Here is a 27157-nt window from a genome sequence, read left to right on the forward strand (position 1 = left end):
GGCCGGGAGGTCTCCTGCCACGGGGGCCTTTGTTCAGAGCTTCCGTGGCGGCTGTGATTCAGCTGCTCAGAGCTTGCCTTGCCCCCAGCTGTCTCTTGGGAGACACACGAGGGGAGTTCGGCGTTGCTGGTGTCTCACAGGCAGGCTGATCGGGAAAGCATGAAATTCCTCAGGGCTGCCCCGGGAGTTGGGAGGCTGAGATAGCGCAAAACCAGTTCGAAATAACTGGTCGGTGGAGTCTTAAGACGTGTGTTCTAATCTGAAGTTGCTTAATATGCGTGCCGTGATTTTGATACTGCTCTCTGCTGAAGAAATCAGAGGAAATAAACCGTCTTTCAAAAATTCGTTTGAATACACTTCATATGAATAACACCTGCTTGTGATCAGTTTTACAGTTCCCTCTTTTTAATTCGTTTTGCAGAACAGTAGGAGGATGTATAGTCTAATAGTATAAAAGAACAAAAAAAACCCTGCGATATCTGCATGTGTTTTAAGGGAGGACTTCTTTACGCCTCCCATTTTATTTCTAATTTGACAGTACACTATGTGGCTCTGTACAGCTGATGTTTTGGTGTGCTTAGGTTTTGAGGTTTCACGGCCTACAAGCTAGTTGTAGAGAAATGATGAATAAGAAAACGATTTTTTAAATATTCTACTATTGATAAGGTTGGGTTTGTCGGTTTTATGTAACAGTGGCTGTTTAAATAAAATCAGTTTAGTAAGTATCTCTCACCCAGTTCTTGGAAAGGAAAAAAATATTCCCATGAAGCACTTCCTCTAATTTGTGCAAATGTATGGTGTCTCTGGTAGGGATTTAAAGGTGCAGCATCATGGTTATGAAAGCTTCAGTAGAAGATGATGATTCAGGATGGGAACTCGGTATGCCTGACAAGATGGAAAAGAGTAATGCAAGCTGGATAGATATAACCCAGGATTTTGAAGAAGCTTGTAGAGGTGAGTATTATTCCTTTGTTCTGAGAAAACTCGGTATGCTGTGGAGTACTAAGCATAGTCATTTGAGGTCTTCTGATCTATAGTTTGACTCAGATTCAAGCCTCAGATGAGTGAGGCTTGAATAACACATTGATTCTGTGTTAACTGTGAAGATAGAAATGCCAGAAGCACCCCACCTTCCTGCTTCTTCCAGATTACATAAATATCTTTTTTATTCACTTCTTTGCCTTACACATTTTTTCTCCCGCTTTTTTCCCTGTGCAAAGATTTCTTCTTGTCTCTTCTGTCAAGTGGAAATTCCATTCATGCATGCAGAATCAAGAGCTTTTTCTTTCCTGTGTATTTTTGGATCTATAGGGTTCAAGAACTCATTTAATTCATCAGTGCATCACTTTTCATCTCTGAAGCAAGGCTGAGTTTCTGAAATTATGTAATGCATCCCAGTAACAGGGAAGTAGTTGCTTCCATTTAAACAATGCCTTTACTGTTGTTAGATGCTACTGCTAGTTTACATTTTTTCAACTGATTTTATGATGACATTAGTGAAAAATAAATCTAAAACTGCAGCTTACCACAGACAGTGTTACATAATGATAAACACAATTTCTGTATGCCATCCAATAATTTCTGTATATTACTTATGTCTGTGTACTCATCAAATGTATCTGTATGTATCAAATGTATCTTTAAAAGTAATGAGGAAAAGCAAACCTTTCATTATTCTCCCCCTGAAAAAGATTAAGACACCTGTGCAGAGGAGCACAGGAGACAGCTGATGCTGCTATTTCATAGAATAATCATCATAGAATGATTTGGGTTGGAAGGGACCATCTCGTTACAACTCCCCTGCCATGAACCGGAGCATCATCCACCAGAATGTGGTTTTCAAAGCTCCATCCAGCCTCATCTTAAATGCTTGCAGGGATGGGGAATCCACAGCTTTTCTGGGTAACCTGTTCCAATACCTCACCACCCTCACAGTAAAGAATTTCTTCAAATATCTAAATCTCTTTAACAGCATTCCCCCTTGTTCTGTCACTGCATGCTCTTGTAAAAGGTCCTTTCAGCTCTCTTGTAGCCCTCTTTCAGGTACTGGAAGGCTGCTAGAACATCTCCCTGGAGCCATCCTTTCTCCAGGCTGAGCGGCCCCAATTATTTCATCCTGTCTTCATAGGAAAGGTGCTCCAGCCCTCAAGTAATTTTTGTTATTCTCATCTGAAGTCACTCCAACAGGTCCATGTTGTTCTGTGCTGGGGACCCCAAACCTAGACGCAGCACTCATGCTGAGATCTCACAAGAGCAGAGCAGAGGGGCAGAATAATTTCCCTCGACCTTCTGGCCATGCTGCTTTTGATGCAGCCCACAATGCGGATTTTTTGAGCTGCGACCACACAGGGTGTTTAGTAATTCTAAAGCCTCTTTAAGTATTAGAATAGCAGAGAGAAATGAGAGTATACTCTGAACCACTGGGGTTTTTATCATCTTTCAGTCTTGAAAGTGCTTTGTAAGTAAAAGCAAATGAGGGTGGAATAGAAATGTCTAATCTGCTTCCCAAACTTTGTTTCTTAGCGTAAGAGGGTTTGGTGAGTGACAAGACTATGCTGGAGAAGTTGTGCTAGCAGGATGATTGTAATTGTTTATTCTGTCCTGTTCCTTTGTAGAACTGAAGTTAGGAGAATTGCTTCATGACAAGCTGTAAGTATGCATGGGGTATAGTTCTCATTTTTAGGTAGGATCAGTTCAAATATGTTAATATTTCCTGATAACTAAGCTTTTTTAAGCTTTTAGTTTAAATAAAATAGTTGAAGTATTCAGTGTCATTTTTCTTTAGCGGCAGGCATAAGCTGCACATGTATGAATCCTGAACAGTTCTCATGGTGTCAGAATAACATTACATTTTCAATGAATCAGTATATTTTAGAAGTTCATAGCACATCTTATGATCAGTGGTGATGACACTGCTGAACCTACTGAACTATTTTATGTGGACACGCTTTTATAAAAAAATGCCAGAAAGACTTTATGACTTTAAATTTGGTTGCCTCAGATGTCATGATCAAGTTTAGTATAAACAATCCATATGCTTTAATGTAACTTAAAACGATATGCTAAAACAGAAAGTGAGAACTCTACAGATTGAGGAGAAAGCATATTTCAAAAAGGATGTGCAAAAGGATTGCTGATTTCATTAAAGAATACGTTTTAAAGATTAAATTGTTTAGCCACACTAATCTGTTCAATTTCATAAAGCAAAAAGTGCTTATTTGAGACTAATAGCTCAGAAAACAGAAGCACGCTATTACAACCTGTTCAAAAATGTGGGCAAGGATGTCACCATGCTCTGTAGAATCTAAGCACATTTTCAGGTTTAGTTTTATACATAAGAGTATTTCAGATGAAATACACTTTTCAGAATTTAAGTGTGCCACATGCGAATAACCTTTTTATATTATAAAGACTAGTGCAGCAGTTCTGATGAATGTCATATGTACCAGAAGCAAGGCACTGTATCCCTTCTTCCAAAGTTGTCTTTATTTGGTGTGGTTCTTCTGCAAGTTTCTATGCCCTGACTGCAAGTTCAGTATACTTCTGAATATACTAGCCTGTGTCAGATATATATTATGATTAGTTTGGGGGATACTTACCTTATTTGGGTTTTTTGATGCGGTGTGGTAAAGAACAGCTTGTTCAGTTAATACCAGCTTATTGTGTTAGATGATCTTTAAAAAGGTGCTGTCATTATGAGGAGTGTAGAAACAAGCATGCGTAGTTGTAGTAATAGGATATTTAGCTCAGAAGTGTTTTTCAGCTTTAAAGAAAGGCTAATAGTTTTCTTCTACTTTCAGCCATCTATTTTCCTACTAACTTGTTGAGAGATCCTCAGCTTGTGAGGATTTGAAAACCATGATCTCTGAAGATCAGTACTAAAGTTCACATACCTTCTTGTCTCTGGTCTGAATATGGTGTACTCAGTTTGTCATCATATGCTTTTACATTAGTTTGTGAAGATTATTTTGTATAAAACAGTTACATTCAGCATGGGGTTTTTTTCATCTGTGTTCTTAGTTTTGGTCTTTTTGAAGCCATGTCTGCCATTGAAATGATGGATCCCAAGATGGATGCTGGTATGATTGGAAACCAAGTTAACAGAAAGGTTCTTAACTTCGAGCAAGCAATTAAGGTTCGTGTGAATTTCCTGGTTTTGCTTACACTGTCTGTAAAAATATGATACAGTTGTATCAAATTACAGTTAAGCACAATTCAGGATAATTAATGTTTTCAATCTTTTTTTTTTAAGTTTTGGGTAATAAGAAAAATAAAGTAAGAAATAGCTTGTGATGTTTACTTTTTCTTTTTTAACTTTTGTTTCCTACATTATCTCAATGCTACTTCAGTGAAAAGTGAAGATACTCTTAAGTGAAAAGTACTGTGAAATTGTTGTTTATTGATATGTCAAGTAAATATATTTTCATAATGGTCTTGCAAGTCAACCTATGCTTTCCCTAAATGTGTCTTTTTTGTGAAGATGTATTTGTTAGCCCCTGTTTAGCCTGAATTGAAACCAATGTCCTTACAAAAGCCAGAAATTAACACTTCATTATATTATCAGTTTATTAGCATTGGACACAAGCTGGCTAATTTAACAATATTGACAGTAATGATTAACTTTTGATTTATGGTCAAGATAAATTGGTTTAGGGAAGATTGAAAGACTTTCTGTTATTTTGGGGAAAAAGATGCACTCAGTGGCAAAAGTATTTTTTTAATGATGGACTTTGTTTCGAATGGATTTAGAGAACTTAGAATGTATTCAGGATTGCAGACATTGGACAAATAAAATAATCAAAGTAGAACTGCAGGGTTTTTGGTCCTGGCAGTAAAACTGTACAAGTATCTGCACTTTAAAAAGCAGTTTTCAAAAAAGTAGTCCTGCATATTATCCCTTGTTCAGCCTTTATTATGATTATACATACTGTTTTGTGAATTTAGTGTTGACAGTTAACTGGTTTTAAACTTCTGTTGTCTACTCATAAGTACTTTAGCATTCTTTTTGACAGCTTTGTTTGTTCAATGTTTAACACAATGATGGGAAGGCAAAGTTTTTCAGAATTTGAGACCCATTGTGAAGCTGATCAGTAAAGGTAGTGACATACAATTACTCTGAAGTGTTATGCAAATTTTAATTTTTGGCTGTACAAAGAAGTCATATTTTGCCTATATGCTTCCATAGCGTTTACGTTTTTTTTTCTTGTTTTTTAAGGATGGCACCATTAAAATAAAAGATCTCACTTTACCTGAGCTAGTAGGAATAATGGATACATGTTTTTGTTGTTTGGTAAGCATTTTTCTGTTCTTCAAGTTAGATGGTTTCACTTAGAAAATACATGCATTGTGCTTTAATTTCCACTTAGTTAGTTGCATTGGCTATTATAAAAAGCATAATATTGATCTCTTTTTACTTTAGAAAATATGAATAATTTTTAATGATTTAAAAAAGGTTTTATAGCTTCTAGTTTTATGAATGTGTGTTATATGATTGCCTGCTGGGTTTTGGTGTTTGACTGTGTTGGAAGCTGAGTGTACTGTAACTTGTAGCACCCTGTTGCTCCTTTCTGTACAGCCATAATTGACTGAGCTTACGGGGCATTTTGAAGAAATGAAATAAATCCATTTAGAAAAAAATAAGTGAAGTATCACTTACTTGCTAATTGTGAATTTTTTTCCCTATGTATATGCTTTAATTACCTCAGTAAATGATACTAATTTTCAGTTACTCTTTAAAATTACATCAATAACATTACTTTGTTTTTTAAAACATTTCAAATCAGTTTAGTCCAAAAGACATCTAAGGATGACTGTATATCTGATACGGTGTAATGTAATTTGTCTTCTGCCCCTGACCCCAAAGCACACTTTTTTTGAAAAGGGACAGTGGTCATATTACAATTATGGTCCTGCTTCAGAAATTTAAGTTTAGATTACTGAAGCTTTCCCTGTAGCTTAAAGCAGTGTGAAAGTAGAGAGAGGGGATTGTGAAAGAAGCTCTAAGTCACAGAAGAGAAAGAACACGCAGAATATTAGTGAGTTGTTTCATAACCACTTGAATTTTTTCTTTCAGTATTAGTATAGAAAAAGTTTGTAAATCTGGTTGTCTCTTAACTTAATGTTTTATCTAGGTCACAGAGATTAGACCTGAACTTTACAGAAGAGGTTTATCCAACTAGAATTTTAGGCTTTTTTTAGGCTTTAGCAACTTACTATCTGCCACAGCCAGCAGATGGATAAAGGTTTTAACGCCTTCACTTGCCCTCTTTTGGTAGATGAAAGGTTGCCGTAGTAAGGAGTTCCTTAATGAGTCTTTGAAGCACAGTAAGATGGAAAAAGAATGGATCTATAAAAATGATGACTTGACTGTCATGAGTAAAACATTTAATTTTCTTTTCTTTAGATAACGTGGTTAGAAGGACATTCCTTGGCACAGACGGTATTCACCTGCCTTTATATTCATAATCCAGACTTCATAGAAGATCCTGCTATGAAGGCTTTTGCTCTTGGGATCCTAAAAATCTGTGATATTGCCAGAGAAAAGGTTAACAAAGCAGCTGTTTTTGAGGAGGTATGTGTTTTGATATCTCCTGTGGTTAAATATGTTAACATTCTGGTAGTGTGTCACTTGATGAAAATATGAAAGGCATATTGGTATTAAGGATTTATGCAGAGAATAATTACCTCAAGCTGCATTTGGGTAAGAAAGTCACCCAAGCTATTGGGTATATTCAGCTGCATAAAATAAAACTGGACATTTATACTTGATGGAGTTAAATAAAAACACACCCTGTGCACATACCCACCCAACCCCTCAAAAAAGGAAAACCAATGAAAAGACCCAAAATGCAAGAATAAAACAACTCACCAAAAACCAAAATAAACAAAAAGAAAATCCCAAATCCTAACCTGATAATGTAGCTACAACTTTTCATATTTCATTATGTGTTTTCCTTGATTTTTTTTTTTTTTTAGGAAGACTTTCAGTCAATGACTTATGGATTTAAAATGGCCAACAGTGTGACAGATCTTAGAGTTACAGGTACAGTTTGTGCTTCCTGTGTATCTGGCCATTGGTTGCTTTCTCTTTTGAGCATCTGATTACTTTCAACCACACCTGATGAATTGGTGTGAGTCTCAGCTGTTGTTTTATTAGTCATGTGAAAATTGGTGACTTAGTAGAAAGAGATCAAATTATTTTTCCTTGAAGAAAAGGTTCAGCAGTCTAGTTGTTATGAGAAAAAGAAGTGCTTTTAGATACAATGACAAAGGGAATGGGCATGAGCTCATCATAAGATGGATACAGATGACTGGAAGTGCAGTGCTTGAATTCTGCTTTTTTTCCTTACAATTTGTTGTCTTCAAAACAGGTTGCTTTAGAATAAAATGCAATCTAGTTGTTCTTCAGCTATGAATACATATATTGTTAGGTACATAAGTTTGTATGTTAGTCTTTTGATGCACTGTTTTTTATAACTACATTAGCTTTCTATTGATTTATTTTTGAGAAGTTTGTGAACACTTTAGCTTTGAATCAGTTGGTCTATTCTCCTCTGATTTTTCAGTTGTTGCACAAGAATACAAGAATATTCTTTGTCTAGAAGACAAAGTCTTTGTCTACAAGAATATTTTTTGTCTAGTCTCTGGCTAATGTAAAGCACTCCTAAACTTGGCTTTCTCCTTGAAACTTTTTTTCCTCTGAGTGATGTTAACTGTGCCTGGGAGTGCCTCTCAGCTCTTAATTGTTCTATGACTTTTTTCAGGTATGCTGAAAGATGTAGAAGAGGACATGCAAAGACGAGTGAAGGTATTGTTTTCACATTTGCCTTGTCAATTATGTTTCAAGTGTACTTAACATAGATTTGGGAGAGGAAGTTGGATTATGAGGAATGCAGGAGGTTTGTGTCATTAAATGGTGGGGTTTTTGAAGAACTACTATAACAGTTTGTATAACATGCTTTTAGTTTGACTTAAAGATGGGGAAGTCTTCAGACTTTTCTATACTCTTGAGTAGTTGCTTCACTAGTAGAAGGTGGAATCATGATGTAGAAGATAACACTGGGCTGAGGCACAGAAAGGATGAATTTAACTTCTGGGTTCTAGGCAAATATATTAATATTTTATTATTATATAATATTTAATATTAATATATTAAAGAAGTTCTGTAATTTTCCTTTACCACATTTTACACTATAAAATGTTCATGCACTTTCCTTACTTATTTGCAGAGTTTACTGAGATACCTCTCATTACTATAGGAGAGTCATTCAAATACCTGGACCATATATTAAGACGTTTTGAACTTGAGAACTGATTTTTGGCTTACTTAACAGATATTCTAGAGAGGGTAAAGGGATTTTATCAGTAGCTTCCCTTTGCAATTTTTGATAAATTATTTGACATTTCTTTACCTTCTAGAGCACTCGAAGTCGACAAGGAGAAGAGAGAGATCCAGAAGTTGAACTTGAAGTAATGAATTGTTTGCTTTTTCCCCTGGATTTCTTGGATGTAAATGGGAGATCTAAATGTGGTATAACCACACGCATGCATATAAAAAGCAGCCTGGAGAGTGTGATCAACCAGTAGCATGGTGAAGAGCTGGCAAACAGAGCAGGGCACACTAGCCAGGGCATGCTGAAGCAGTTTATGTGACTGTGCAGGGGGGGCAGGAGTCCTGTGGGCAGTTTTGGATGCCACCATATCAGAAGATTATAAAGCTCTTAGAAAGCATCCAAAGGAGGGCAACAAAGATGGTGAAGGGCCTTGAGGGGAAGCCCTATGAGAAGCAACTGAGGTTGATTGTTCTGTTCAGCCTGGAGAAGAGGAGGCTGAGAGAAGACCTCATTGCAGTCTATAACTTCCTCATGAGGGGAAGAGGAGGAGCAGGGACTGATCTCTTCTCTGTGGTGGTCAGTGACAGGACCCGAGGGAATGGCCTGAGGCTGGGTCCGGGAAGTTTTGGCTGGATATTAGGAAATGGCTTTTCATGCAGAGGGTAGTTGGGTACTGCAACAAGCTCCTTAGGGAAGTGGTCACAGCACCAAGCCTGACAGAGTTCAAGAAGCGTTTGGGCAGCATTCAGACGTGGTGTGATTCTTGGGGTGGTCCTGTGCAGGGCCAGGAGTTGGGCTGATCCTTGTGGGTCCCTTTCAATTCAGTGTATTCTATGATTCTGTGATTTAATGCCTATTGCGTAGTAATTTGCAGTATAATTTTATTACAGCATCAGCAATGTTTAGCTGTGTTCAGCAGAGTCAAGTTTACCCGGGTACTACTGACTGTTCTAATAGCATTTACAAAAAAAGAGGTATGTTCATTTGGTGTTTATGTGCTCACATTGTGATCTTGTGAAATACTCATTTTCATGAAGATCAGGCAGTTCCCTAGATTGAGGAGATTTGAGTTGATGTGGATTCAGATAAAGTGTTGAAAAAGGCCCTATAGCGGCAAACATTCAGTTTTTGTTCAAACACAGGGAAGGCTAGTAGCTGACATTATTATGATCTTGCAGAGACAGAGTATTCATTATAAAACACTTAAAAATATTTATGTATTTCAAATTATACTTTTGACACACATAAGCAAAACTTCTCTTGCTTGATCTCAGTCCCCTCCTGTGGAGTTACCTGACACTGGACAGTGTTTTGCCTGTCTCTAAAGAACTGTTAGATTTTCCTTGCATGCCATTCTGAATTTGTACCTAGACATCTTTGGTCTGAGAAGAGGAATTATAATAGCATTCCATGAAATTTGACTAATTTTTTTAATACATGATTTCCCAATTGCTGGAAGGGGAAGGAACTTCATGTTTGAAGGCAAAAGGATAGAATCACATGCTCCCAAAGAGTAGCCTTTCACATAGTGTATACAAGACTTCCAGTTGTAATTATTGTCAAGTCTTATACAGTGTTGAGTGTATGTATAAATATGTAAAATAGAATGCTTTTGCGCAAAAATATTGGATTTATTGCTCAGAATCGGTTGTATACGAACAACAAAACCCTAATATTTTTTTCCTTATACTAGCATTAATTATATAGTCAAAATATGTTGGTTCATAATGTGAAAAATTGTTTCCTGCCTTTTAGATGAGTGCAGTTGCAGAAGCTCAGAAACTAATGACTCAGGCAGCTGACTTGCTTTCTGCTATCCACAATTCATTGCATCATGGTATGCAGGCACAGAACGATACCACTAAAGGAGGTATGTATCAAATAATACCATTTTTTCTTTCTTAAATATGCTCTCTTCATAAATGTATATATCTTTGTGTATTTAAAAGAAGTTAAAATAACTGTTTACTTTGAAATAATAACACTCGTTGTAGAAGTTGTTACAGACTTGCATTCTTTAATTTTAATTTTATTTCGCTAACTGATGGTTCTCCTGAAAGCAATACTGTCAATTCACAGCCAGAGATAATGTGAACTTTTGATTAAGTGCATTGCACTTCAAATCAGTGCATATGTTATTTTAAAATAGGGAACGGCACCCCACTGTTTGTACAGGTATGTGTGGAGGGTTGGTTTTTTTTTTTATAGTAATTACTGTCTTAATTGGGTAGTTAGAATCTGTAGAAGTTAACTCACAGATTAAAATTTCATTTTTGCAAATTGAATAACTTGTATCATACTTGCAAGTTTGAAGTAAGTTCTGAAAACACAGCTTACATGCACCTTTTCTCTGTCTCTGTCCCCTTCTCCTTCATTAGATCATCCTATTATGATGGGCTTTGAACCTCTGGTTAATCAGAGATTGCTGCCACCAACTTTTCCTCGATACGCAAAAATAATTAAAAGGGAAGAAATGGTCAATTATTTTTCCAAACTAATAGACCGAATAAAAACTGTATGTGAAGTGGTCAACTTAACTAATTTGCACTGTATACTGGTAAGCATGAATATTTCTTATTTATTGCCAAATACAAGATTTGAAAATATAACTTGCAACAAATCATTTCATGTATGCATGGTGTTGCTCACTGGAGAGAAAACTGAGCACTATGTATGTTGTTGCATTTGAAAATTCAGAAGCCTTTTTGTTCTGTTAAATAACAAGTAATTGCAGAAAAAAATGGATTTTGTCTTCATAATCTGTTCTGCTCAAATTATTCACAGTCACTTTCTTGCAAGTTCTGTAAGCTATGTTATGTTTACATGTGTGCCTTTATACAAAGTATAGGTGTATCTACACAGTTACATATGTGTGTTTATATGAGATGCAAATGTGTGTGTGTGTATAAAAATGTCACTCCATGTGTTTATATATATATAGATAAATTGACATATTAACCTGAATTGTCTTTTTTTTCCTAAATATAAATTAGGACTTCTTCTGTGAATTTAGTGAGCAATCACCATGTGTTCTTTCAAGATCCCTATTACAGGCAAGTCCTAATATTTGTCTTTGAATAAAATACTTTTGCATTCATTATAAATATGGATTTTCTGGTGATATTTAAGTATTAAGTATTATGGAAGGAATCCTTTGTTGTGAGGATGATGAAGCGTTGTCTGAAGAAGTTGTGCGTGCCCCATCAAGTGTTCAGGGCCAGGAAAGTGTACCTTCCCATGGCAGGGGAGTTGGAACTATATGATCTTTAGAGTTCCTTCCAATGCAAAGCATTCTCTGATTGTTTATATGGAGGCTTATAATCTGATCTAATATTTTAAAACATTCTTAAATACTGTTGCTTAGATAATTTTAGCACATGCTAATTGAAAACAGAAAGTGTTAAGCCTATAGGCACGTTTTTATGTTCTTCTCCATATGCTGTCTCAGTTTGGGACTGATGTTTGTATTCATCACCCTGTTTAGACAGAATTTAATGTATAGTTGGCCTCTATTGCTTCAGCAATAAACCTGATGGTTAGTGCAGAACAGGCACCAACTTCTTCTCACTGCTTTACTTTCTTAAAAGTGCTTTAGACGTTCCTCAACTCTGAGTAAATAATTCCTTACGGAAGGTTTTGATTATAATAGGGTGTCTCTTGATGTCAGAACTTCTTTACATTTGATCCCTGTTAAACCATGTCCAGAGCCAGTGGAATATAACTATTGGCAAGTAGAATGCGTTCATAGTGCATTTGTTTTGACTTTCTGCTACATGTGTTTGTGCAGAACTTGTGGCTGTGGAAATTTATCTCCAGCTGCTGAAGAACCATGTGGCACAACACTTGTGGAGGGAAGTTAAATGAGCATCAGACATGACCAATGAAGGCAGTAGTATTCATTGGGGTAGAAAAAAGTCTGCAGTAGTCTGAAGGTTTATTTTTATCTGCCTCCAGAGAAGGCACATAATCTATTTCATGCCAGTCTTAAAAAATATCTGTCTGATTTATCATCTTCAAAGTGGAAGAAATAAAATAATTTTGCATTCATTGTCTTATGCAAGTAGCAGAGCTGTATTTTGTGTCCTGGGAATAGCACAGAAGTGTCAGATCTTAATATGCCTCTATTTCTGAGTCTGTAACCTTCGACCTAGTTGAACCATTTCAATTCTAAGAGGAATATTACAAGTTTCTTTTGTATAATATCTACTGTAAGAGCTTTCTATTAGTAATTCCTAGTGCATTACTTTTAACTTAAAATATGTTTCTAAAAACACATTTTTACTTTCAGACAACTTTCCTAGTAGATAATAAGAAGGTGTTTGGTACTCACCTCATGCAAGACATGGTGAAAGATGCTTTAAGGTCTTTTGTCAGCCCTCCAGTCCTTTCTCCAAAGTAAGTGGATCTTGAGTTTGCTTGCATTTGTTTACATCTCTGTTGAAAAAATACTTCTGCTTACAAGAGCAAAGACAAATGCACAAAAAACATACTCATTTTGTACTTAGTGATTACATATGAAGGAGTCAGTTGCTGTTGCTGCAACTGTTGCTGTTCCTTTTTTAATTTTGTACTACATAGACTGGTAGCATTTATAAAAACATGTATGTACATGGATGTTTCTCTTTTAGATGTTGTCTTTATAATAATCACCAGGCGAAGGACTACATTGATTCCTTTGTGACACATTGTGTTCGGGTAAGTGATCATTCCAGTTACAGGATGTTTATGTGTACCCTGAAGATATGCATGCATTTGAACATGACATCTGTTATTTTAGACACCTGACATGATGGCAAAATTTGAGAAGTTGGCCATTTTAAAATGGTAACGCTTTTTAAAAAGCCAGTCTAATTACTGATGTTTTTTTCTTGTGTATTGCTTCCAGATTCTTATTTAACATTACACTTTGTTAAAAATCTGCACCTTCTGCCTCCTTACAGGGTAGTTTCTTGTAAAAAAACAAATGCACAGCATGTGTAAAAACAAAATTATTTTTACCTTCTCTCCAATTTAAATTTTTTAAAAACTGTTTTAAAAGATTCAGTTGTTGAATATGGCGCAATAAAAATCATAAGAAAATCATAGAATTATTTAGGTTGGAAAAGAGCTCTAAGATCATTAGGTCTAACCCAGCACTGCCAAGTCCATCACTAAATCATGTCACTAAGTGCCATGACTACTCACTTTTTAAATACTTCCAGGGCTTGGGACTCAACCACTTCCTGGGAAACTGGTTCCAATGCTTTTTCATGAAGAAATTTTTCTTAATATTCAATCTAAACCTCCCCTGACACAACTTGAGGCCATTTCCTTTAGTCCTGTCAGTTGTTACTTGGGAGAAGAGACTGACCCTCAGCTGGCTACAACCTCCTTTCTGGTAGTTGTAGAGAACATTAAGGTCTGCCCTGAGCCTCCTTTTCTCCAGGCTAAAAAACCCCAGCTCCCTCAGCCACTCTCCGTAGGACTCATGCTCCAGACCCTTCCCCAGCTCCTCTGCCCTTCCTTGGACGTGCTCCGGCACCTCAATGTCCTTGTTGTTGTGAGGAGCCCAGAACTGGACACAGGATTATCGGTGTAGCATCAGCAGTGCCAAGTATATGGGCACAATCCCTTCCCTATACTATTTCTGATACAAGCCAGGATACCATTGGCCACCTAGGTGCATGGATTTAGGCATAAGAAATAGCTCATTTACACCAGGCATTCCGTTCTGGGCACATTCCTAAAGGATGCTCACTCAATCTCACATTGACTTGTGTACAGAGAAATGGGCTCTTGCATCCTTCCAGAGAGCTTGCTTTCCTGCTGGCTTGCCCTCTGTAGGGAACATTAAGTAACACACCTCCTGATATAGATATGTAGAGCAGGTGTCTAAATAGACATCGTAGTACTCCTCCTGTAGTTTCGAAGTTGTGTTGATAACTTAAAATGACACTTTGCTTCTTTCAGCCGTTCTGTAGTCTGATTCAAATCCATGGACACAATAGAGCTCGTCAGAGAGATAAACTTGGTCACATTCTTGAGGAATTTGCCACCCTGCAGGATGAGGTAATGTCCTAGGCAGCAGGCCAGCAAAGTTTCTTTTCAGGTATATTCCTATCAGAGTGAAGCATATGGTATTAGATCCTAGCTACATGAAGCAACTCCTCTGTTTGTCCTAAAATTTTTAGGACAAGGATTCCTAAAATTTAGCCCAAGAAATCAATAGGATTTCTGTTAGATCTGTTAACAAAAACATTACATTTTTTTGAGATTAACTTTGTCTAGTTAGTAGTCTTCAGGGAAACCTGTTGTGATGTAATCTAATGGTAACTCCACTGCTTTTAGTCCCTATCCTGCTTGTGACTGTCAGTCTGCAAGATACAATCAGGGGCAGATAGACAAGGTATGCTGACAACATACCTTTGAAAATTTAGCCTTATAACTGTCAGATGTGTTAAACTGCTGTCGTGGTTTTGCTCTGGGTCAATTTGCTTTCCACCCCCGACACAATTACTACTAGTTGAGAGAAGGTTTTTGCAGACAAAAGGGAGACAGGATTTGGGGCAAATAGTATAAACATTTATTACTAGTAAAACAAAAACTACTAATAAATTAAAAACTAAAGAACTATATCTACAACAATTTCTACTCAAGTTGAAGTGCTATATATTTACAGAAATACTTCTTCCCCTTTTATACTAGTCCAAGGAGAAGAAGTAGTCTCATTCTCTATTTTCGGAGTTCCAGCTCTCTCGCTCTATGTTGGCTTCCAGGGCTGGGCTTACCCCCCTCCTGGGCTAAGACCGAAGGCTGAGGGTTACCCAGGTCCCGAAGGGTCTTCCTTCCATAGGCTTGCAAGGGGACACTTGCTTACTATGGATCTTCTTCCACAGGGTTACAGGGGATAATGGCTTAAGAGTTCACCCCTGTTTCCCTATGGAGGTCCCTCCCCATGGGAGAACAGTCCTTGATAGACTTCTCGGCATGGGTCTAGCACGGATCCCACACACACACGGATCCCAACATCTCACATGGGCCGTCTCGCTCCAGCATGAGATTTCTCAGGGTCACAAAATCTTCAACAGCAGTATGGATCCACACACACACGGATCCCAGTATCCCACCTGAGTCGTCACTGCTCCAGCACAGGTTTCCCTCAGGGTCACAAATCTCCACCAGGATTTTGCCTCACTTCAGTCCTTCTCATGAACTCTCGGTTCTCTTTGGTACATCCACAGACTCCTCTATCAGCCGTATGGGGGGTCTCCTTATTCCAACAAACTTTTACAAGTAGCAGGGATTACTTTTCAGTCTCTTCCCTGCTGAGGAGAGAGAGCGAAAAGTGGGGGGGAAACAAGCCCCCCCTTTCGCACTTTACTTTTCTTGCTGCAGCTTCGGCTGCCAGCTCCGACCTTGAAAGCTCCGTTATCTTTCGGCTGGAATTCTTCCACAGTGGTTTCTGTCCAAGCAGTTCGTCTTTTAAACTTTTTTTTCTCCACTCTCTTACAAGAGAGAAGGGAGGACTGAGAGAAGGGAGGACTTCAGTGCTACACCTGCTCCCCCCACCCCGGCCCAAGCCGGGGGAGGAAGGAGTCTGGCCCTTTTCGGGCCCGGTACTCCTCTCCCCTACATGGCCGCTGCCCCTAATTTCAATTGCGCCAACAAACCACCTCTTCCGTTTTCTTGAAGATGTAATAAGCAAAGGCGTCACTGGACTTTTGATTGGCCTTTTTGTCCGGAAATTACCTGGACAAAACCATCCTCAGCCCCAGGGATGGGCTGGTGGGCAAAACCACGACAACTGCAAACGTAAAAAATAACTCTTCAAAATGTGTGCTGTGACTGATTTTGAACATTTCTGAAGAATGGGAAGGGAGGAATAAGGAAAAAATATGTTTTCACTTGCTGGAAATCTTTCTCCAGCAGTGAGAGTCATAAAATAATAAAATATTTCCCAAGATGTGCACCATAAGGAGAACAATTGAGGACCTTGGAGGCAGGGGGAGATTTTGTGTCCTCCAGCTTTTCTCAAGATAGTTTGATTGAGTTTGTTTCAGTACTGCAGCTGAGACACTGTGTTTTCATTTTCTAGCCAGTTACATGAATTGTTCTGTTCAGGACTACTGTTAATGTTCCAACTGTGGGAGACATCATTTCTTCCATATGATTAATTCTTCAGACAAAATTGGTCTTAGCAATATTTTAGTGAATCTGGTGGGACACATTGTGTTTCTTAGACGTTAAGCTTACAAATAAATTTGATTTTTCAATGCAGCTAGGTTGAAAAAAAAAGAGAAGTAATTATTACCAATATAGAAAAATGAACAACAGTGTGTAATGGGATCTGAGTTTCAGTGTTCACGTGACTGCTAATGATCTAGATATAAATACTTTAAAAATTGTTAATTTAAAATAACTAGTGTTCTTGCCACATTACTACTTGAATATTGTTATTCTGTGCAGTAAAATTTAATTATGTGAATATCTTTCCAGTTTTCTGACAGTTCTAGACTATAGAAGTAGCAATATCTGTAAGGATGTATTTCAGTCTTGTAATTTGGAGCATGACTTTACTGCCCCAAATTGTATTCAGATTTTGTTAAGATTTTATTTCTGGCAGAACCTGGATATTGTTTAAGTCAAATGTTCTTCCTCCCCTGTGTGTTACTTTGCTGTCTTTTTATTGATAGGCAGAGAAAGTAGATGCAGCACTTCATAGTATGTTACTGAAGCAGGAACCACAAAGACAACATTTGGCTTGCTTGGGCACCTGGGTCCTATATCATAACCTTCGTATTATGATACAGTATCTTCTCAGTGGCTTTGAGCTGGAACTTTACAGTATGCATGAATATTACTACATATATTGGTAAGAAGATTCTTTATTGACAGCTGTTCAAGGAGGGATGCTCCTACAGAGCTATAATTGCAAATATTTGAAGGAGGGACTTCAGATATGATTTTATAATCTCAAGCTTGCTCAGACACTGTTTGGTTTACCTATTTATAATATTACAGAAGAAAAAAAAATTTGTTAGTCTCTTTTCTAGACTTACTAAGTAGTGTATTTTTTTTTCGTGAAATAGTAATTCACTCTCTCTTTAGCTTTTTAAAACAGTGTCTTCTTCAGACAATCAATGAAAAATATGTTGGCTTTTGGCAGACAAGAGCATGCAGGAGAAAAGCAATTTCCTTTATTCTTTTATGTTGTTATAGTACCAAGATCACTAGTCTTGTTCATCTCTAGTATTTTTGAAAAGGTCTCCAGTTTTTAAGTTATGACTGTAATTTGAAAGTTGACTAGCTAAATTAACATCTTATTCTGTGAATATATTTGAAGAGACATCTGCCTTTAGTGAAAGTGATTGCACTACATGGAAACAAAATACTTTTTACTTTTCTGCTTCTATTCACATTTATTATTTTTCATAGTTGATTGCTTGGTGCAAAAGATAAATTATTTTTGAATCAGCATTAAAGGTCTGATGATGAACCTTCCTTCCTCTGCTAAATGTTTCTTTACGTTAGTGTTTTGTTTTTGCTGTGATTTGTTTGTTTGTTTGTTTTTCTGTAAAGCTACCAAAAGAATCCTTGGTGGGCTGCAAACCTTCTTATTGAGAGATTAGAATAGTTGAAATGACATACACTTCAGTGCATTTCAGTATGTTTCTATGTTGTTTCGGAAGGGGATTAAGTATTAAACGGGAACATTCATACTCCAAATAGTTACTAGAAGATGGCAGTATTCTTTATGTAATACCTCAATAAGTAATGCCACATTTTTTGTGGGACAATATTTATTTTACCTGCCTCTATTTTCTTTTACATTTAATAAAATCCCTTTTAATTAGAATTGTCATGACAGCTGCCTTATCTCCTTAATGTAAGTGAAGAACAAAAAGTAGAAGAAATTTCAGAGGGGAAATGTGCAAATGAAACTCAAATTTCTCAGTAATTTTTCTTCTGAGTTGTGACTTCTTATGAACAATTAGTTATTTTTCATTGTGCTCCAAATTTGTATTTTTTTCTACTCTCTTTCCCCCCCCCTTATTCGTTTTGAAGTCAATCAGGATATTTGTTGAATCAGCTTTCACTATTGCTCTTGAAGATGTATCTTAAATCTGAAAGAATTGCATCTGGATGTTGTGTTTCTGTGTGCTTGGCCCCTTTATGTAATAGTTCATGGCTTTTAAATGCTTGGAAAAAATCAGTAATGATCTTGTTTCCCAAAATAATAATACATAACAAAAGTAGAAAAGGTATTTTTTAAAAAAATACTTCATTTGCTGGGAGAAGGAAGAGTTTTAGAAAAATTTGATCTTAAATGTGTTTTGAAATAATAAGAAGCTTAGACTTCACTTAGTAAATGCATAAGAAACTTGCATTCTTTGAGCTGTCTGGGGTTGAATGTGTATAAAGTCTTGTTTAAAACAGAAGAAAACCACAAACCAGAACAGGAACAAAGACTGATCTGTTGACTTCAGCCATGCAAACTAAAGAGTTTTAACTGCCCGTGAAACCTGTCCTTTACCAGGACAGGTGCCTTACATCTTGGAGCAAATGACTTGGCATTGAGCAGGTGTATGTGCATTATGAGTACCTTCTGCACTGCGGTATGTAACACTCCATTTTCACTGTAGGTACCTGTCAGAGTTCCTCTATGCCTGGTTGATGTCAACACTGAGCCGTGCTGACAGTGCTCAAATGACAGAGGAGAGAATAATGGAGGAGCAACAGAAGGGACGTAGTAGTAAGAAAACAAAGAAAAAGAAGAAAGGTACTTAGGTCTAGAGTGTAACTCAAGGCTTTTTTTTTTTTCTCTCTTCCATGCAGCCATGTGGAATTAAAATTAAAAATCTACAGATTCAGCACTGATATGAGTAGGGAAAATGTCCTAAAGTTTGAAGGCTGAATGTAAAACTTTTTTAGTTAAGAAGTCAGTGTTGCATAAGGATTTCGTATTTATTTGCTTTTAAATAGGTCTTTCAGAAAAACCCAAACTCACTTATATTCACAGCTTCATCAGTTATGTTAATGTGTGGGATCATGTGAAATGTAATTAACAGTTCCATAGCTATATTACCTTTGAAAAATACTTCCTTTCTATCTCTATAATTCCTGCAGTATGCTGCTTTTTGTGACTGTAGCTAAATTCAAACACTAAATTTTCAGTGTACTTCTGTAATTTCTGTTTGACTTCAGAAGGTCCTAAAGCACGTTTCTGAATTTTACAGTAGTGAGTTACCCATTCTTTTCCTTGCCTTCTTTCCAAGGGGAGCAAACAATGGGATATGAACAGCTCAGGATCATATGCACTAAATTCCCTTGTCTCTGGAAATGCAGAAAATTACTACTGTACCTTATAGTTAAGGTGCAGAATGCTGGGCAGTTTGGCAGTAGTTGAACACTGGAAGCTAAAGGGAAACCCACGAGAATATTATCGGGATAAAAGTTTTTCTTATTAAGGTAAAAATATGCTTTAACCTTTTAGTCTTTAGAAGTCAAAAGATGTCAACGAACTAAGCAAACTGGCCTCTCAGCTAGAGACTGTAAGTTCGAGGCTGTTGTTTGGTGTTATATAGTGTCATGCAAATACCACTGACCAGTTTATTTCATTGACAGCAGTATGGTGTTCATGTGACTGTTAAGTATGCCTTGAGGTATTTTGTGTAATCAGGAGCCAGGTGAGCAAAAATGTATGTCCATGCTTTGGATGCTTCAGTTATTTTAATATATAGTTGACAGTTATGCCACTTTCTGGAGATTTGGAAAAACTGTTTGGATCTGAAATGAATATATGTACTTAAATTGAACTACATTTTTTACGTGAAATTTGCAGTTCGTCCTCTCAGCAGAGAGATCACCATGAGTCAAGCATACCAAAATATGTGCGCTGGGATGTACAAGGTAATTTATATTCTATTTGTTCCAGTTTTTTCATAATGGGAATCGTGTACGCATTGCATGCCTTTGTTTTTAGTGGGCCTGGAAATTAGATTCAAGTTTATAATTTGATACGGTAAATTTTCTACTGTTTTTTTTTTCCTTCCAGTTATAGCTGAATCATAACTTAGATCTTGCTTACAGCAAAATATGGCATAAAGCTAACACTTTTTACTGTATTTATCCTTTTCTTATAGACAATGATTGCATTTGATATGGATGGCAAAGTAAGAAAACCTAAGTTTGAACTAGATAGTGAACAAGTTCGGTATGAGCACAGGTTTGCTCCATTCAACAGTGTTATAACACCACCCCCAGTGCACTATCTGCAGTTTAAAGTGAGTAACCTTGAAATGTGGTGCTGTCCATGCTTTTATAGAAGTCATTTCTCACTTGCTTTAGACATTGTTGTCATTGTAAAAGGAGCTTTAATGTCCCAAAGCTCATACTGAAGTCCAAATGGCAAGGCGTTCTAGCTTGGTTATGTGCAAGGAAGATACATTGCTTTGAATTCTTACTAAACTTAGATGCTTAGATGTTTAAAAATTGGTCTGATGTGGCAGTTTGAGATGCTGGTGTTGGTGCATGAAAATAAAATCTCTTGGAAGTCCATTGACAGACTTTTTGGCTGTGGTTAATTGTAGCACCATGTTTTTATTAGTGCAGCAAGCAAATGGGAAAACTGAAAGTAATACTGAGTGTTGAAAGGGACCAGTGGAGGCTTGTTTTGTCCAGTCTTCTCCCTGAAGTAGCATTACAGATCACATTAGCTCTGTCTTTGCCTGAAAAAATCAAAGGTTGGAGATTTTCCAACCTGTTTGATTACCCTGATCCAGTTACTTTTTCTGTTCCATTAAGTCTTTGGATAACCTAATTGAGGGGCTGTACTATTCTCCTTTTTTCCTAACATCCAGTCTGAATTACCCAAACCACAACCTGTGGCCTCTCATGTTATATTTTCTGCCATTATTAACAAGGAGTCTTTGCCTTCTGGCAACTTTATAACTGTCTTTCAAGTAGTTGTAGGCTGCTATTAAGATAACCCCTTAGCGTCCTTCTTGCCTAACTGAGAAAGTCCACTCTCCTTGTGGCTCAGATGCTGTAGACCCCCAGCCACTTCCTTATCTGAGCATCTTTCTTGAACTGAGTGGATCCAGCCTCGGATGCAGCATTTCAGATACTGCAACACAAATATGGAGTATAGGATGATAACGTGCCTTGATTTGGTGGCCATACTCCTGCTTTTTTATTCCTATACAAGGCTTGTCTGATTTGTAATAAGAGTACCTTGTTGGCTTGTATTCAGGTTGGTGTTTGCAATAACCCTGCTGCTCACCCAGCTGGTTATTAGCCTCTATTATTTGTGGGGTTAGTCTGAACTGAAACAGTGCTATTTTGTGTGCCAGTCACTCTTCTCAGTTTTAATGTTATGAAGAGCTGTACTGGAAATGAAGACTAGCATGACTTCCTCCTTGTCATTGAAGTTTGGTGGTTTGTTGTGTTTTGTTTTTTTTTTTCCCCTAGTCAAAAAAACCAAAAAGTTGAAAAAATCAAAATTATATAAAACGAAGTTTTGAACTCACTTGTTGTGACCTTGATTTGAGTAAACAATACAGTATACTTTCTTTTTCTCCTATTTTTTTCCTGTAGTTTCATACCCTGCTGCATGGCACTATTAAAGCAAATGAATGACAAGTTATTCAAGAGAGGGATTTTTTGTAAATACTATAAGAATTTCATTGCATTTTGTGGCACTAGAAAGTAGTCACTGAGCACTGCATTGCTACTTGGATTTTGCCATTTTATAGAAGTGTTTTCAACTTCAGTTTTGATTCTTAAAATAGTATTTAGTTGATATAAGTTTCTTGAACATAGTAATTTGCTTTCATTTAACGTAATAAAAATAAAAGTTTCTGGCAACTCATTTTAATATATATTTATATATTTCTGTAACACACTAGGAAATGTCTGATTTAAATAAGTATAGCCCACCTCCCCAGTCATCAGATCTCTACATGGCAGCTAGCAAACACTACCAGCAAGCTAAAATGATTCTTGAGAATATTCCGAATCCAGACAATGAGGTAAGACTGAAATACTGGGAAAAGGAGTATTTGCTCAAACTAGTGTTTGTTTTCAGCTGGATTAGCTTGAGATCCAAATGTACTTCATCAAAATGCTGAACAAACCTGAGTGCTTTGATTATAAAGAGTGGGCAGAAAAGAATGGTGGCATCATGCACAGTGATCTGTTTCAGTACATCAGACAGACAACATGTGACTTGTGCCACTGTTGCCAAACCTCTCCCTGCTGAGGATCCTAGACGCTGGATAGCAATACTTCCTTCTTGCACGTTACCTTCTAAACCCTTTCTAATAGCTGTTTTAACTGATATATGCCCACCTCACTTTTCTGGAATCTTCAAATTTAGATGGACTCCTGAAAGGGGGGAAAAATAGGTTTGAATATCATAAGGATGAAAAGAGGATTGAGACTCGCATGTGTTCCCTGGAGCAGTTTTCTCAGCACTGAACTGTAAACGTGGATAAGAATTTTTCCATCTTTTGTCTGTAGCCTAGAAGCTTAAGTGTCTGTGACTGTATCTTGGAGGAAGGAGGATGCCTTTTTTTTGTGGATTTTTTTGGGGGGTTTTTTTGTTTGTTTGTTTGTTTGTTTTGGTCACATCTGAGATGGTTAAGAATAGTTACAGAATTAGGTCCTCTTGAGGATTTAAGAATCAATTCCTGTTCTCTGGATTATAGTGGTACTCACAAATGAGCTATTTACTTGAGGCTAACCAAGATGGTTCAGAGGTAGTTTTGAGGATGTTGAGAGCACTTCCGTGCAAAAACCCACTAGTTTCATACTTGAGTTTACCATTCTCAGTGTGTTGCATTGTTGAAGATAGATGCTTAGAGTTTATCTATGCCTTATTTGTGAGAGTACCACAGAACCTGCCATAGTTTCCATGTTTATGTTCCAGAATTTTTAAAGCAGTGGTTTCTATGATTTGTTGAATAAAAAGTGACTAGGAAAATAAATGTACCCTTCATTAAATTTAATTATTCCAGTTCTTTGCTTATTCCAGAAACACTCTGTTAAATTGATATTGTAAAAGAACTGCTGTAGTGTTAGAGTATATAAACATTAGAGTATTATCTTTGAAATAGTTTGAAATGAGGTCATATGCTTTCAGTTGAAGACTTCTTGCTGTTTTGTGTTTAGGTCAATCGAATTCTTAAAGTTGCAAAACCCAATATTGTGGTCATGAAGCTGCTAGCAGGAGGCCACAAGAAAGACTCTAAGGTAAGGAAATGCCAGCTGAATTGAGTGTAAAATATAGTATTATATACATTAGGGTTAGACTCAATGATCTTTTCCAATCTGAATGATTCTGTGATTCTGAATGAACAGATTCAAACCATAGTTACTCTAACTGTTAAAAGAACAGGGAAAAGAAACTTAAATAATTTCCCATTGGAAATAGTTTGTTGTTGTTATTTAAATATGGAAAACTCTAATCTCTGAATGTTTTGAGGAAAAAAAATGCATGTGGGACAACACAAGAGAAATATGGATATTCTTCAAGAGCAGGAACAGTATTTGGTAGCATGCGTATCAGCAGCTTTTGCGAACAAAATCATGAGTGCTGGCTGTCAGGCTTAGTGGGTGCCACTGCGTGGGTCAGAGGGAAGAGGGGGCCTTCAGCCTTCCTGCTGAAGGCAAGGCACAGAATGATGAAGGAACACACTGAAGAGGCACACCAGCATTCTACAGCTTTGTGGCCATCACTGCTGAATAACGATTGACATATTCAGAAATGGGTTGAAGTATTTTTCAGATGATAATTTAAAGAGCTAGGACTATTTGTTTTTCAATCTGCTGCTGCTGTTGGTTTTTTTCCTGTCTGCAGGGTATTCTCATTGTGAGTATCAAATGCAGTAGTGCTGCTGTGTAATGTTTAACCCTTTTCTTTCTAGGTTCCTCCAGAATTTGATTTCTCTCCTCATAAATACTTTCCAGTTGTGAAACTTGTTTGAGGGACAAGAAATTATTGTTAGAATACCTGAAGATACCTGTGTAGCAGGTACCAGCTGTAAGAGGGAATATCTAGACTTGCACTCAGACTGCAAGGGACCTCCAGGATACAAAGTACTGTTACATGGAATATGTGTAGTCAGTTGTCTTCATTTGATCTGAATGACAGCTGTTTTTTAAAGTGGTTTGTATAAAGTTTAATGCATTTTATGCGTGAAGCTGACTTTAATCAACTGTATTGTTGAAGAATGTCATACTTTTAATTGATTGTATACAGAGTTAATCAGCATTTTTATTAATGTGTTCTGAGAGAAAATGGTGGTTTAGGGACTGAATAAAAATCATGCAAAGTTCTCATTCAGCAAAGTCACTTAGAGAGATTTTGAGTTTCCATATTTTTGTCTAAATGGTATCAAAACTGCTCACTTTGCAAGTAGAGAGAAGGGTTGTTTTTTTTTTCTCCCCACATCCTGCAAATTAAAACAATCTTTCCAGAAATCAAGGGCAGATGAAAACTAGTCGTTTAGCTCCTACTGCACTGAATTCAGTGATTTTTTTGTTGTTGTTGGTTTTTGATTTGGGGATTTGGCTTCTTTTTGTGTGTGTGTGTGTGTGTTTTTTTTGGGGGGGGGTTGTTTTGTTTGGGTTTTTGTTTTTGTTTTTTAGTTGTGTTTTTGTTGTGGCTTTTTTTGTTTGGTTGGTTTTGGTTTTGTGGGTTTTTGGGGTGTGGGTTTTTGTTTGGCTTGGGGGGGAGGGTTGTTTTACCAAAGTCAGTTTTTTTCTTAGAGGCAGTTTGTCTGAAATGTAGAAGATGCCTCTGAAGACAGGGAGAAATGGAGTGATTCGTAGTTGGAGTTTGTTCCTTTATCTTTATTCTCATGGTACTGGAGAATCTGCCCAGTAAACACTGCAGTAGTCAGTAGCAGTAGCGCCAGACATTGCGGGGCATTTTTACTCTGCAACTTTGTTTCAATCATGTTACTTGCCTTGCAAAGGAGAGATTGCTACTCTGATACATCACTCAGTTCTTAAATTACCTATTTTCCCCACTTTTGACTGTAGTGGGCCTACTGGATCCTACTGTGTGCTGTAGTGATTGACAGAGATATACATCCAAAACAGGAAAGGCTCCAAACCTCCCCTTTCCTTCCTGGAATAGTTCTGCCTCCCCTCCTTTCAGTGGTAAGCTGTTGTGTTGAGCAACATCCTACTATAAGAGGGGAAAAAATGTTCAAAAGGCTGACTTGTTCTTTGATAAATCCCTACTAAAGGCCAAAACATACCTAGGCTATATAAGCAAATCATTTGCTGGACAAGACAATTCTCATTTTGATGTAAAATTACTTTCTCTGTAGGGTTGAGCTTTTAATTCCTTCTTGACCATCAAAGACCCTTTTTTGTGTCTTGCTCTACCACCTAATTTTACTGTAGAGTAATATCACTGCAGCTGCATATCCTGAGAAGCAGCACTGCTGAGCTAGAGCTTGAAAAGAATGAGGACCCTCTGAAGTGGAACACCCACTTGTCTTCCAGCAATTTGCAGCTTCTTGAAATAAGCAGAAGTACTGCCCTGAAGATGGGATTTTCCCAATTTCTCTGCTAAGGATATCACATTACTTGTTTGCTTATCATCATGGTTACTATACCTGAATGCTTCTGTATAGTTGCCAAAGGAATAAAAAGCCTTAGAATATGTAGATGTAAAATGGCACTGAGAATGCATCTGGCTTCTTGTAAACAGTGTAAAAAATCTCCTCTTGTAAGGACAGCTTTTGGTATTTCTCCAAAGCAAGGAGCAGGTAAAGCAGAACTACATCATTTACCATAGAATCATAGAATAAGACAGGTTGGAAAAGATCATCAAGTCCAACCCTTGATCCGCTACCGCCGTGATTACTAGACCATGGCACTCAGTCCTGTGATCCAGTCTCATCTTAAAAACCTCCAGGGACAGTGAATCTACCACTTCCCTGAGCAGGCCATTCCAGTGCCTGATTACCCTCTCTGTAAAGAATATCCAACCTAAAACTCCCCTGGCAGAGCTTAAGAACATGCCCTCTTCTCTTACTGATAGTTGCCTGGGAGAAGAGACTGAAGTCCACCTGGCTTCACCTCCTTTCAGGGAGTTGTAGAGAGTGATGAGGTCTCCCCTGAGCCTCCTCTTCTCCAGGCTAAACAACCCCAGCTCCTTCAGCCTCTCCTCATAGGACTGACTTATACTCGAGTCCCTTCACCAGCCTCATTGCTCTTCTCTGGACCTGCTCCAGCACCTCAATACTCTTTCTCAACTGAGGGGCCCAGAACTGGACACAGCACTCCAGGTATGGCCTCACCAGTGCTGAGGACAGGGGAAGAATCACTGCCCTGGACCTGCTGGCCACACTGTTCCTGATCCAGGCCAGGATGCCATTGGCCTTCTTGGCCACCTGGGCACACTGCTGGCTCATGTTCAGCTTCCTGTCAATCCAAACTCCCAGATCCCTTTCTGCCTGGCTGCTCTCCAGCCACTCTGTGCCCAGCCTGTAGCGCTGCAGGGGGTTGTTGTGGCCAAAGTGCAGGACCCGGCACTTGGCCTTGTTGAACCTCATCCTGTTGGAATCAGCCCAACTCTCCAGTCTGTCCAGGTCCCTCTGCAGAGCCCTCCTGCCTTCCGGCAGGTCGGCACTCCCCCACAACTTGGTGTCATCTGCAAATTTGCTGATGATGGACTCAATCCCCTCATCTAAATCATCGATAAAGATGTTAAACAGGACTGGTCCCAGCACTGATCCCTGGGGAACACCACTGGTGACCGGCCGCCAGCTGGATGCAGCCCCGTTCACCAGCACTCTCTGGGCCCGGCCCTCCAGCCAGTTCCTGAC

The 27157-nt window shown here is 37.8% G+C and overlaps 1 protein-coding gene across 3 annotated transcripts; it reads left to right on the forward strand.

The window, feature by feature from the left end:
* On the forward strand, positions 1–24670 carry NAA35 (N(alpha)-acetyltransferase 35, NatC auxiliary subunit). Of its 3 annotated transcripts, XM_027880688.1 has the most exons (23): positions 1–111; positions 811–954; positions 2616–2649; positions 4021–4135; positions 5216–5290; positions 6404–6571; positions 6976–7042; positions 7764–7807; positions 8419–8469; positions 9224–9307; positions 10089–10203; positions 10712–10890; positions 11327–11386; positions 12622–12728; positions 12962–13028; positions 14283–14381; positions 17006–17184; positions 18956–19092; positions 20155–20222; positions 20456–20596; positions 22220–22342; positions 23484–23564; positions 24239–24298. In XM_027880688.1, exons 2-23 carry the CDS (start codon positions 831–833, stop codon positions 24296–24298), a joined length of 2178 nt encoding a protein of 725 aa, XP_027736489.1. In that variant the 5' UTR covers positions 1–111; positions 811–830. The 3 variants fall into 3 exon arrangements, with proteins under 3 accessions (XP_027736489.1, XP_027736497.1, XP_027736482.1); XM_027880696.1 differs by lacking the exon at positions 9224–9307 and having other exon boundaries at positions 24239–24670; XM_027880681.1 differs by lacking the exon at positions 1–111 and having other exon boundaries at positions 812–954; positions 24239–24670.
* Positions 24671–27157: the final 2487 nt, after the last annotated feature.

This window comes from Empidonax traillii, unplaced genomic scaffold (genome assembly GCF_003031625.1).
Source record: "Empidonax traillii isolate 1590-97213 ecotype Southwest subspecies unplaced genomic scaffold, ASM303162v1 scaffold6:size4315531, whole genome shotgun sequence".
Taxonomy (NCBI): Eukaryota; Metazoa; Chordata; class Aves; order Passeriformes; family Tyrannidae; genus Empidonax; species Empidonax traillii.

Excerpts from the sequence above, each read along its gene's own strand:
- NAA35 (XM_027880688.1), top strand. The coding sequence starts at position 831 with ATGGTTATGAAAGCTTCAGTAGAAGATGATGATTCAGGATGGGAACTC. Across the intron at positions 20,223-20,455 it reads TGTGCGCTGGGATGTACAAG|ACAATGATTGCATTTGATAT; the intron begins GTAATTTATATT and ends CTTTTCTTATAG. Across the intron at positions 23,565-24,238 it reads GCCACAAGAAAGACTCTAAG|GTTCCTCCAGAATTTGATTT; the intron begins GTAAGGAAATGC and ends TTTTCTTTCTAG.